Raw genomic sequence first — 13,160 nt, forward strand, 5'->3', positions numbered from 1 at the left:
TGGCACAGTGGATAAGACTCTGCGCTCCCAATGCAGGGGGCCCAGGTTCAATCCGTGGTCAGGGAATTAGATCCCACGTGCATGCTGCAACTAAGAGTTCACATGCCACAACTAAGGAGGCCACGTGCCGCAACTAAGGAGCTGGCAAGCTGCAACTAGGACCCGGTGCAGCCAAATAAATAAATATCTTTTTAAAAAGGTAATCATATCAAAAAAATACCTTCACAACATCTCAACTGGCATTTGACCAAACAACTGAGCACTGTAGCCTCATCAAGTTGACATTTAAATTTTTTTTTCTTTTTGGCTGTGCTGCACGGCTTGTGGGATCTTAGTTCCCTGACCAGTAAACCTGGGGCCAAGGCAGTGAAAGCACTGGGTCCTAACCACTGGACCACCAGGGAATTCCTGGGAAGTCCCAACATTTAAATCTGGCCATCACACCTATTTATTTCTCTATCTAATCATCTCATTCTTGATATTCTTAACCCTGCTGAGAGATAAGAGGCAACAAGGCAGAATTTGTTCCTCCTGTTTATCAGGTGAGTAGACTGACACTCTCCAGGACCAAGCCCATCACTCCATCACCTTCTAGTTAATACTCTCAGCCCTCCTTGGCCTGAGCCTCTTGTCTTGCCTGCCTGGCAAAACCTCACACAACATTCGACAGACTCTCAGGGGCACTCATTACCCCCCAGGCTCACTGGGCTGTCTCTCTTTTCAGAAAAGTGCCTTTTCTCTCCTGGTAGCTCCCCAACCACCCCTGCATGCTGGTGTTAGGACCCCTCCTCTGTGGCATTGCAAACAGACCTGGCTTTGAGGGCACAAACTGGGGGTTCCCTGTATAATACCCCTAGTTCTTGTCATGGTGTTTGGGGCACACCAGGGAGCTCCTTGGACACCAGGCTGTTGAAGGCACAGATGGCGGAGTCCCTGGTTGTCTCAGGGAAGGAGTCTGAGCCAGCGCCCAGGTCTCCTGACATCTGGTTCAGTACCTTGCCCTCCCGTATAGGATACCCCGTCCAGTACAGCTCTACTCCATGCAATCCAGCCCGTGTTTCCTGCACACCTCCTTTATTCCTGGCACTGTGCTAGGCACCTGACAAGCAGTTTGTCACTTTACCCTCACAGCAACGCTCTAGGACGGGCATGATTACCTACATTTGCCAGATGGCATGTTGAGGCTCAAAGAGTGTAACTCTCATAAAGTCACATGGCTCTGGAAAATGGCAGGACTAGGATTCGAACCCAGATCTGCTACTGACTCGAGAGACAGAACACTCTGCCTCTCTGCAATGCCAAGAGGCCAAGCCACATCCCCAACTAGGGTCTGGGAGCAAAGAGATGAGGGAGACGAAGAGCCTGACTTCAAGGGAAGCGCAGGTCTGGTACAAGAAGTCAGTGTGAAAAGCTTCCTAGCCAGATAACTATCAAGGGTTCCAGGGACTCACATTTTGGGAAATTAGAGGAGATGTGTGAACTGGGCTTAGCTCACTGGGCTGGGGAGGGCAGGAAGGGGGAGAAGAGGGAAGAACATTCTGGGCATGGGGTGTGCTTGGGGAAGGAGCAATCAGGCTAGAAATCTAGGCCAGGAAAAGTTGTTTCCCACCCCTGAGCAGCTTATATTAAAACCCTGGAGTGGAGCCTGTAATCCAGGTGGGGTTTTCTGAGCAGGTCCCTAACACCACTTCCTCTGCCTCAGCTCAGCTCTGTAACCTGAGCCATGAGCCCTCACCTGGAGGAAGTGGTCCCAGCCCTGGAGCTGTTTCCTAATGAAACTGAGGGGGTGGGTGTTAGTGGCTGGTTCTGTGTGGGTGGACCTCATCCAATCAGTTGAAGGCCTTAAAAGAAAAGACTGAGGTTTCCCAAGGAAGAAGGAATTCTGCCTCAAGTCAGTAACACGGAAACCCCGTCTGAATTTCCAGCCTGCTGCCCTGCAGAATTCGGACTCAAGACTGCAACATTGGGACTTCCCTGGTGGCCCAGTGGGTAAGACTCTGTGCTCCCAATGCAGGGGGCCCGGGTTCGATCCCTGGTCGGGAAACTGGATCCCGCAGGCATGCCGCAACTACGACCCGGCACAGCCTATATAAATAAATATTTTTTAAAAAAAGACTGCAACATCGACCTCCAGCCTGCCCTACAGGTTTCGGACTTGCCAGCCTCCACAATCGCGGGAACCAATTCCTTAAAATCTCTCTCTGTATATATAGAGCCTATTGGCTCTATTATTCTGGAGAACCCTGACTATCCATTTTATCAATCATATTACATACATCTATAGAATATTGTGTATTGTATTTATCATAAATAAAAGTGACACTTGTGAACCTTTTGTGAGCACCTACTGTGTGCCAGGCACTTGCTAAGCTCTTCGCAGGTGTCTCATGATGCTCTTACTCATCCCAAAGCTCCATGAGGTCATCTGTGATTGCTCCCATTTCACAGACGAGAGGCCCAGAGAGTTCCAGTAACTTGCCCAGGGTTCTAAAGTGATAAAGCCGGGTTTGGATCCGGGTAGTTACACTGGATCCAGTGCCTACGTGGGGTGTGCTCTTATCCACCATGGAACGTGTGTGTAAAGGCATTTTGAAACAAGAGGCATGATGCAACTGACAAGTGATGTCATTTTAGTGTTACAGTTACCACTGGGATGGGCAGGGCGAAGGGGGACGGGGCAGGGTGTGAGTTCTGGCTGGAGGGTCCTAGCACCACCGGGTCCTGAAGGTACAGCCCCGGGAAGAGCCACGAGGTGGCGCCAGGCTGCACAGGCCGCTCCAGGATGTGTAGTCCAGGGCTGGGAGCTGGGAGTGATTCCAGGGGTCTCTAGGCCTAGCCCGGGAACCCCTTTCCTCAGGCCTCAGAGGGGTTTCTCTCCAGTCCAGGGATACCAGCGCCAGGGTCAGGGGCCCAGCCACAGTGGTGCCCATCTGTTTGAGGTACAGTTCGGTGGGCACAGCCTGGGGTCTGGGTCCAGCCCAGCCAACTGGCCAGAAGGTCAGCGCCCAGCTCCCCCCTGTGCTGCTGGTGTGGTCAGGAAAGGAGCGCCCCAGGCCATCAGGTCACCAAACAACAGCTCTGGGTAATCCGCCTCCAGAAGTTGCGACGGCGGCTGCTGAGGGCCACACTGGCTGCCTCCTGGAAGATGGTGTGGACGTTCTCCTGGAGCAGAGCTGAGCACTCGAGGTAGGCCACGGCGCCCACGGCCCGTGCCATCTCCTGGCCCTGACAGGGAGAGCGGACGGGGCCGCCGTCAGGTGGGTGCCGCTGGGGCCTCATGTCCAGCCAACCCCCAGCCCCCTTGGCCATCCTAGGTGCATCTTCCTAGGACACCCATAGCTCCTGTCCCCTGGCCTGACCAAGCCCATCGATGGCTTCATCGGGTTTCCTGCCTCAGTTCCCGGCTGGGTGTCTGCCTCTCGAGGCATCAACTCATTAACTTCCCGGCCTGACCCAGGCATGCTGCAGAGAGGGGCCTGTGGACTGAAGACCTGGGGGTCCCCCCCCGGCTGTTGAAGCAGGTAGGCAGGACCATCTGACGTGCACCGCACTCACTCACTCTCCATCCCACAGCTGGAAACTTCCAAGCCTGGCAGTTCTTGACCATGACTGCCTCCAAAACAACCCCTACCCTGACCCACACCCTGCGGGTGCCAGATGTCTGGCGCTGCTGAGAGGCTGGGCCAGAGCAGCGTTACCCCAGGGGTTTCCTCTCCTGACCCCTACCCCCGTGCCCTGGGCTGGGTTTCCTACCCTGTGGTAGGTCACAGGTTCCAACCTATTTTTCCGCAGCTTCTTCACCAGCAACTTGTCCTTGCGCAGGTCAGTCTTGCAGCCCACAACGATGATGGGCACCTCCTTGCAGAAGTGATTCACCTCCGGGTACCACTGTGGGGAGGGAGGTGGGGAGGGGGTGTGTGTGAGCCATCAGGGGAGTGGGCCGCTCTCCTGCCCTCCAGGTAGACCCCCACAACAATAATCAGCAAAGCCAGTTTAGGGAGAACTGCTCTGTGCCAGGCTAAGACTTTACATGTAATGAACACATTAACCCCCCAAGTCCCTATGAAGCAAGTTCTATCATCAATCCCATTGTACCGATGCAGTAACTGAGGCTCAGAGACGTTATATAACTTGGCCTTGGTCACACAACTGGAAGTGGCAGAATTTGAACCCAGGGGGTGGCGCCCAGAGCCCGGTTCCCACCTGCTCTAGAATCCTACCTCTGCAAGGTAAGGGGTCCCATGACCATCTCCCCAACAGGGTAAAATATATAAAGAAATCAGTGAGGTTTTAAAACTAAAGCAGCTCACAAAATGGTTGCAGCAGCTGTTTGCCTGTTGGAGGGGGCACTCCTGTCCCGTGTCAGCTGCTCTTTGGAATGTGAGGCTCCAGGGCCTGGTTATTTCAGTCTGGACTATAACCTGGGAGCCTGGAATCCAGGCTTTAGATCTCCAGCAGCGCACGCCTGCTCAGTTTCAGGAAAAATTGACATCAAACCGTCTGGCTTCTGGAGCCAGATGGGGCCAGTGTGCGGTCCCAGCAAATCCTCCCCTCCACAAAACTGCCCTTGAAAAGGGTCTCCTCCCTGACTCCGCTTTGCTGAACGCAACAGGGAATCCTCAGACCTCATCCTACCTGAGCCCTGACGTCAGCGATCACTCCCTCCTCTGAAACCTGGTCTGCGCTTCACCCCAGGGCCGCGCTCTCCTGGTTGACCCCAGGTCTCCAGGTGACAGGCCCCCTCTCCCCCACGCCCGGTCCACAGCTCTTCCCAACCAGCAACTCCTACATGGATCTGCCCAGCCCTGCCCCCTCCCAGAACTGCAGCCTCAGACTTCTGCCTGCCTGCCTGACGCTCCACTGGGATGCCCAACGGGCCTCCATCGCCCACCTCCCTGCCCCCAGCTTGCTCCTTCTCATCTTGGGGAATGGCAAGTCCACCTTCCAGGTGCTCTGATCAAATGTCTCTCTCCCACCCGTGTCCAGTCCATCTGCGAACGCTGACAGTTCGGTTCTGCCTTCCGAACAGATTCAATATCCGCTGGCCTCTCACCACTGCCTCTGCTGGCACCCTGGTCCCAGCCACCACTTGCCTGGTCCTTGGTGCCTAGAGCAGTACCTGGCACACAGGAAGTTCGCGCTAAATGCTGCCATCGTCGCTGTGGTTTTGGTTACCAATGATGTCACTGGCTGTGCTCTGAGGAACCCTGGAGCATGCCATTCACACGCGCATGGAGGCCCTGGCAGCAGTGGGGGCGGGGCTGCGGCTGCTGGGTAGGCGCAGAGGAACTCAAGGGACCGTTTCCCTGACACCTGTGTGCAGCCTCGGGAGCCTCTGAGATAACTGGGGGACATCCTGGGAGGCCGCTGGGAGCCAGCAGTCACACCGATGGAGACCGAGAGCTGCTGGAAACTGATGGCTCGTGTGACCTTGGGCAGGCCCAGGCTGGGGAGATGCAGAGGCCTCTGGGTCACCCAGCATCTTCAGGCAGGGTCACGGTAGAAAGAGCCACAGCGTTCTGAGTCTGCAGTATGGGGCAGACAAGGAGAACTGGACCAGGAGTCAGAGGGCCAGTCCAGACCCTGCCACCAAATCCCTGTGGGACCCTGGCTAAGTCTCTCTAGGCCTCAGTTTCCCCCTATTTATGCCAAAGGCACTGGACCCGATGCCATGCAGGGCCTGCCGAGCTGTGACAGTCTGCTGGGTCAAGGGTAGGGGTGCAGCAGAGGGGCCCGGCTGTGGGGCGGTGCCTCTCTGCCCCCCACCCGCTGTACCCACCCGGTTAGAGATGTTGTCAAAGCTGTGTGGGCTGGTGACGTCAAAGCAGAGGAGCAGGACGCTGGCGTCAGGGTAGAACAGGGGCCGCAGGCGGTCGTAGTCGACTTGCCCTGGGTGGAAGAGGGGTGGTCACTCCCTCCAGGTTTCCTGCCCATTGTCAGCACCTCCCCAGCATCAGGGAGGCCACCCCAACCAAGACCAGGGGCAGGTGTGGGTGGGGATGATCTGGATCAGGGCCTAGAGCTGTGCCTCAGGATCCAACATGTGAATGTTCCCCTCGGGGCTGTGTTCCCCTGGCTGGCCTGTGGGACGTGCCAGCCCTTGCCTGGGCGAGACCACGGCTGAGAGAGCCCTGTTCTGGAAGGAGTGGGGGATGTCTGAGGCCATCACTCAGAAGCCTGCTTTGCCCTGGACTTGGGGCGGGGATGGAGAATGAGGAGAAAGAGGCAGGCGGGACCTGGGCAAAGATAGCACAGCCCAACCAAGGTAAGGGGGCTGCTGGGATTCCCGGAGTTTAGCTTTGAGTTCTGATGTAGATTTGACTCTGAACCCTCTTGTGGGCTAGGTCAGGAGGCTAGAGGGCAGAGGTCATGTTCAAACAGATCTTACAGAAGCTAAAGCGAGGGTGGACGGCTCAGGAAGCCAGAAACAGTCCACCCCTTGAGAGCTAAGAGCTCCAATTCACCTCCAGGACATGGTGGGCTGCTCTGGGCTGGGGAAGCAGCAGACACAGATGCCTAAGCGAGGAGGGTTCAGGCTCCCGGGGGCCCTAATCCTGGCCAACACCTGTTCCCTGGAGACTGGTTGGCCTCCCGCGTTTGGAAGGAAGGGAGTGGGTCCCTTCCTCCCACTCTGCCCCTCCCCCAGCCTGGCACCCACCTGCTGTGTCCCAGATTTGGAGGTGCACGGGTTTGCCCTTCACATGCAGATTCACGGTGAGCTGCTCAAACGCCGTGGGGGTGTAGCCCTGAGGAATAAGAGGTCAAGGGGGCAGCTGAGAAGGCAGCATCTGAAGCAGGTGGTCCCAATGCCCAGGCCAGAGCCCCGGAGTGCCTGCGGCACTGCCGCTCTTTGGAGTAGTTTGGAGCAGAGTGGAGTAGTTTCTGGGGGGGAGTCGGCTGGTGGGTGGAGGCCTAGAGCTGCCACTCTGTAGCTGTGCACCCTCCCAAGGCACTGAGCCTCCCTGGCCTCCTCCACGCCTAAAAAGTGGGTCTATTAAAGCCCCCAGCGCAGCACGTTGCTGAAAGGATTCAAGGAGGCGCTTCATGTGGAGCCCTGAGCACAGGGCCTGGTAGAAAATACGCACTCTACACGTGCCGGGACTGTTATTTTTATCTCTGTCCTCGTCCAGACTGTCCCATTTTTGAGCCTTCCTTCCTGCTGTCCCCTCCTCCTGGAATGACATTAGCCTATGTTTGCTCATTCACTCACTCACTCATTCATTCATTCATGAGCACCCTCTCTGGATCCGATTCTGGACACCCGGGAGCAACTAATAAAGACTCATTGCCTGCCCTGGGGAGCTCCTAGCTTTTGGGGGTCCCTCCTTTGCCACTCAACCTTTCACAGTCCAACCGGGATGCCCCTGTTTCTGTCTCTCTTACCTGCCCTGCCTGGCCCCAGGGGGAGGTCACCCAGGCCAGAGGCCCCTCCACCCCAGGCCTGCTGAGCCTGAGCTCATCCCCTCTCCACAAAGGCTGGATGAATGCAAGCAGGACGGGCTTTTTCTTTTTTTTTTTGTGGTACATGGGCCTCTTACTGTTGTGGCCTCTCCCATTGTGGAGCACAGGCTCCGGACGCACAGGCTCAGCGGCCATGGCTCACGGGTCCAGCCGCTCCGCGGTATGTGGGATCTTCCCGGACCGGGGCACGAACCCATGTCTCCTGCATCGGCAGGCAGACTCTCAACCACTGCGCCACCAGGGAAGCCCAGGACGGGTTTTTACACAAGTGCAGGAATGAAGAGGGGGAGTTTTTACAGATGGGGTCTGAGCAACAGGGGAGAAGGTTTTCAAAACTCTGCCACGACACAAGCCCTGTGCACCAAGGGGCGTGCTGGACCGCCTGCATCTTGGGTGCCCAGGCCTTGCTCCCTTGCTCAGGGCTGGGTGAGGTGACCACAGACCGGGGGACACTGTGAGGCCCTGTGCCCTGAGGCAAGACTCTTCTCTCTGGCCTCAGTTTTCCCATCTGTAAAATGAAGGCCTTGCCAGCTCTCAGACCTTGTGTTTCTTTTAAATGAAGAGGTCTCTTGGGAATTCCCTGGCGGTCCAGTGGTTAGGACCCTGTGCTTTCTGTGCCGGGGCCTGGGTTCGAAACCTGGTCGGGGAACTAAGATCCCGCAAGCCGGGCGGTGCCCAGGTAAATAAATAAATAGATAAATAAATAAATAAATAGATAGATAGATAAATAAATAAATAAATGGAGAGGTGTCTCTTGTGCCTGGAGGCAGACAGGTCCCAGGAAATCAGGGTCCCCAAACAGGAGAGGAACCTAGACAAGGCAGGTCCATCCCTCTGGTGACAGGCATGTTCTCCCTTTCCCTTCAGAGTGTCCTTCACCATGCACTGACCGGACTTCCCTGGTGGCGCAGTGGTTAAGAATCCGCCTGCCAATGCAGGGAACACAGGTTCGAGCCCTGCTCCAGGAAAATCCCACATGCCGCGGATCAACTAAGCCCATGCGCCACAACTACCGAGCCTGCGCTCTAGAGCCTGTGAGCCACAACTACTGAAGCCCGTGCGCCTAGAGCCTGTGCTCCGCAACAAGAGAAGTCACCGCCAGGAGAAGCCTGCACACTGCAACAAAGAGTAGCCCCCACTCGCTGCAACTAGAGAAAGCCTGCGTGCAGCAATGAAGACCCAACGCAGCCAAAAATAATATTAATTAATTAATTAATTGTTTTTAAAAATTGTGAAAAACACACACTGTCCATCAACTGTGAGATGCCCATTTCCGCACTGTAACCTCTCTGCAATTGGGATGGGTCTCACTCTCAAGGCCGTCTCAGAGCCCAGGACAGTGGTGGTGAGGGGCTACCCCTCCCAGCACTGCTCCTGGGCCCCGGCTGGCCTAGCCTCCCTGTGGCACTCTGTGGTGCTCCCCGCACTGCCATAATTGTTGGGTTCCAACAGGCAGCATCTGGGGGCCTGGAAACACATCCCTCCCCCCAGCTAAAAAAAATGTGACTGACCAAAGGATGTGTCATCAGCTCCAAAAACCACAAAGCAAGAGTCGGCTCAATGCTGCCACAGTGGAAAGAAAGGCTGACTCTGGGTTAGCAGGCCCGGCTGCTCCTGCCTCCCGCATCCAATCCCCAGTGCTGTACCACCCCAGGGCTTTGGCGGGGGCTGGGATCAGCAGGCAGGGGGACGTGATGCTGGAAGCAGACCCATGCATGGACTCCCAGGGGAACTGGGCTGAGTGGGGCACGGTGGGTGGGTGTGTCCAGCCCCTGTCCTGGTGCCGGTGAGTCCGCCTGGACAGGCAGTAGGCATGTCGGTGAAGGAGTGACAGTCCACATGCTTGGGCGTCAAGGACATGCCAGGTACAACTCGGAGCCGTCTCTCAGCCATACCTTCCACCTCACCACCACCCTCGGGTCTCTCCACCCGGCGAGGTCGAGTGAGGGGTCGGAGGCTCAGAGGCTGAGCAAAGTACTGAGGGCCCCAGAGTTTGCTGGAGGAGACTGAGGTGCTAACCCAGCTGTCTGAGCGGCTGGTGTGCTCTTACTCTCCAAGGCTGAGCCCACGGGACATCCACTGTAGGGGCAAGAGCTGAGGGAAGACACGATGTCTCCCAAGAAAAACGCTGGCCACTTTTCAGTGAGTCCTTCCTGTTGCAGCTCAGAGCTGAGCCCCTGACCTGTATGAACTCTCTCATCACTGCGACCCTGGGAGGTGGGCACCACCGTTATTCCTATTACGCAGTTAAGGAAACAGGCACAGAGAGGGTAAGCGGCTTGCCCCAGGGCGCACAGCTGTAAGTCGCAAAGCCGTGATTCGAAGCCAAGGCTGTCCGTCCCACTTAGCCATGCTGTGCCACCGAGTGCTCTCTTAGGACCCGCTTCGTTCCCCACGCTGCCTAAGTCAGTCCCCGGGACACCTCCCCCAGGTAGGTGGCATTCTTGGCACTTGACAGGCGATGTCACTCCCGCGGGCAAAGTGAGAACTGCCTTCGACCCCACGCTCTGCGGGGGGGCAGAACGGGCGCACGTCCCTCCCGGGGTGGGGAAGGATGCACCCAGGCCGCGGCGCCCCGCTGCGCCCGAGGGGCCGGCACTCACCTCGGGGAAGGCACCCTCGGCGAAGACCATCAGCAGCGACGTCTTCCCGCAGCCGCCGTCGCCCACCAGGACCACCTTGACGGACCGCTCGCCGAGCGGCGCCTCCTCGCCCGCGGCCTGAGCCGCCTTCATCGCGGGGCAGCGGAGGGAGGGCCGGGAGCGATCGGAGCGGCGGCCTCGGGGCCGGCGGGGCAGGAATGTGGAAGGGGCGGGGCGGGGCGGGGCGGAGCGAGGAAGTGCGGCGGCGGCTGGCGGCTCAGGTGAGGGGCCGGGTGGATTCCGTGGCCTGGAGCCGGCTCGGCCCTGCCCCTCCCGTCCCGGGTCCCAAGTCCCAGGCGGCCCGAGGAAGACACACCTCTGTGTGGGGCGCTAGGGCACAGGAGCGGGCACCGAGACTCGGCCTCCGTCCTCAGGAGCGCACCCTGGTCTGATGGGGAGCAGACACGTAGCTGGGCAGTGATGGTGTGGACGGGGCTTCCCCGGGAGAAGGGAGGTGGGGGTCAGGCCTGCTGGCCCACTTCCCCGGGAGAAGGGAGGTGGGGGTCAGCCCTGCTGGCCCACCAGCTTGCTGGGGACAGGGACTGGGTACCTGGTGCCCAGTCTAAGCGGGGCACCCAGCAGGAGCTGGTGACTTTTGGTGGATGAATGAATGAGTGAAAGAATGAATGTGCATTTCCCCAGGGCCCTGGAGAAGCCCTCCACACCACGGCCTCCCTGCAGGTGTTTCAGGGCAGGTGGGAAGGGGGTGATCCGGCAGGCCTTTATGCGTTAGTCACTGGCACGGCCAGCTGGGCCTACCCTCCCCCAGCCAGCACCAGGAAGTCTCACTACAGGCAGGTCTCACCTCTGCCTCGGTCATGGTCTGGAGAAAGCGATGGAACCTTCCATCTGTCAAGTGCTTAGAGTAGGGTCTGGTATGTGGTTGGTGATGCCATGTGTGAGTGATTCTTATAATTTAACCAACACTGATGGCCCCCTGTGCCCAAGGACCTGGGGACCCTGAACCGTTGAAGTCAAAGTCTCCCACGGCCTAGAATGGGAGACAGGCAGGACATCACTGTGATAAGAGCTACAACAGTGCGGGGGTTGGGGGGGGACAGGCAGCGGATGGGAGTCGGGAAGAGGGGCTCCTCACCGGGGTTGGGGGTGGTCAGGAAACCCTTCTGAGAAAAGGGGCCAGAGTCTGCAGGAAAAAGTGAGACACAGTTAGATGGTGGGAGGAAAAAGTGCTCCAAACGGGGGCAACTGCACGTGCAAGATATGGAGGTAAGGGGGAGGGGGGATCCTTTGCCGGGGGGTTGGGGGGCGTGGTGTGGTTCTCCCCTGTGATGATGGTGAGGTTGGTTTGGGGAGCTGGTGCAGGGGTGAGGCTGAGGGTTAATTAGGGCCTGGAGAGTGGAGCACTTTGGAAGCCAGGAATAAAGACAATTGAACTGGAAACTCACTGTCACCTGACCTCCCACCCCTGTTAGTAGCCAGAGTCAAAACATGTATTTAAAAAATGGGCACAAGGGCCCCCCAGATCTTGGACTGTTTTCACTGAAGCTCAGACAAACAGAGGGCAGAAGTCTTGGGGTTTCACACCCTTCCCCACACAGGTCATGACATCATTCCTCATGGAGTTCCAAGCCAGGCAGGTGAAAAACCACCCTCAGCCCCCTTTAAACCTCCCTGTGGCCCAAAGAGGCAGCCAGGGCAAGAGTCACGGCCCCTACTGCACAGAGGCAGAGCCCAGACCCCTGACTCCCATTCCAGGCTCACCCAGGGCCACAGTCAGCAGGCTGAATGAAGCCTCACCTGGATGGAGGGAGTGCCCCAGGACATCCCCAACCTTTAGGCCCCTTCCTCCCCGAAACCACCAAAGGGCTGGGCAGTGACCTGGCACCAGGCTGGGTGTGTAGCCGCTGATCATGACTCCCCGCCCCAAGGAGTGGTGGGGAGGGACCCCATCCCCCAACGATCAGCTGTCAGCTTCGTCATCCCCTAGTCTCTCCACTGCTGCTGTCATCAGGCTTTGGGTGGCAAGGCTGGGAGGCAGGTGGGGCCAGACCAGGGGTGGAGGGAGCTGAGAGTCAGACAGAGGCGTTTGACCTTGGTTGCTATGGGGATAATCACTCTAATGACACTCCTGATGTGCGTCATGCTTTAGTGTTTCACTGAACATTTCCTAATAGTAACAGCACCCATTAATGGATTGCCAGCCGTGTGTGGGCACTGTCCCCTAGCAGGTGGGAAGTGTTAGCCCTGGTTTACAGATGGGACAGTTGAGGCCCAGGGAGGTTTAAGCTCTTGTCTAAGATCCACAGCTAGCAAGAGGCAGAGCTCTGAGGCTTTTTTTTTTTTTTTTTGCGATACGCAGGCCTCTCACCGCTGTGGCCTCTCCCGTTGGGGAGCACAGGCTCTGGACTTGCAGGCTCAGCGACCATGGCTCACAGGCCCAGCCGCTCCACGGCATGTGGGATCCTCCCGGACCGGGGCACGAACCCGCGTCCCCTGCATCAGCAGGCGGACTCTCAACCACTGCGCCACCAGGGAAGCCCCAGAGCTCTGAGTTTGAACCCAGGTCTGGCGACAAAGCTGGGCTGTCTCCCAACATCACCCCTCATGTGCGTTATTTCATTTAGTGCTCAGACTGTGAGCTGGGCAGAGTGGGTGATCGGGAGCTGAGGCTCAGAGAAAGGCATTGGCTTGTGTCAGGCTAGCATGACCCAGAGCCAGGATTTCAACCCAGGTCTCCCAATGTTAAACCCAGCCTCACTCCCACTCTGTGCTCCTGATTCTGTGAGAGGGAGATTAGTCGCTGGGCTGGGGAAATCTGCCTTGGTTGGCAGGGAATTTCTCCAAATCTCAGACATTGCCAGGCCCTAGACGGCACCATTTTCCTGGAGTTTATTTTGGAGTGGGGAGGCGGCCCAAGTCCCAGTCTGCCTGGTCAGGGTACTGTTTACTGTCTTACTGTTTTCTGTGGCTGCTGGTCATTACCAGCTTGTGGGTGACTCATCCCCTTGAGGCCCCACCAGTCCCAGGTCCAGAGTCCTTCAGCACCCTGCTCAGCGGGTCACTGCCCTGCAGACCCCCTGCCCTCGGCCTGTGGTG

The 13,160-nt window shown here is 57.6% G+C and overlaps 1 protein-coding gene across 2 annotated transcripts; it reads right to left on the bottom strand.

Annotated features, from left to right (window-relative positions):
- Window positions 1-2,642: 2,642 nt before the first annotated feature.
- Window positions 2,643-10,373, bottom strand: RHOD (ras homolog family member D). 2 transcript variants are annotated; one of them, XM_082628752.1, is made up of 5 exons: window positions 10,065-10,373; window positions 6,659-6,746; window positions 5,780-5,889; window positions 3,779-3,888; window positions 2,643-3,225 (listed from the first exon to the last, which is right to left on the bottom strand). In XM_082628752.1, exons 1-5 carry the CDS (start codon window positions 10,194-10,196, stop codon window positions 3,063-3,065), a joined length of 603 nt encoding a protein of 200 aa, XP_082484878.1. In that variant the 5' UTR covers window positions 10,197-10,373; the 3' UTR covers window positions 2,643-3,062. The 2 variants fall into 2 exon arrangements, with proteins under 2 accessions (XP_082484878.1, XP_082484877.1); XM_082628751.1 differs by having other exon boundaries at window positions 3,754-3,888; window positions 10,065-10,364.
- Window positions 10,374-13,160: the final 2,787 nt, after the last annotated feature.

Source organism: Mesoplodon mirus (assembly GCF_964341445.2).
Source record: "Mesoplodon mirus genome assembly, chromosome: 7".
In the NCBI taxonomy this organism is placed as follows: domain Eukaryota; kingdom Metazoa; phylum Chordata; class Mammalia; order Artiodactyla; family Ziphiidae; genus Mesoplodon; species Mesoplodon mirus.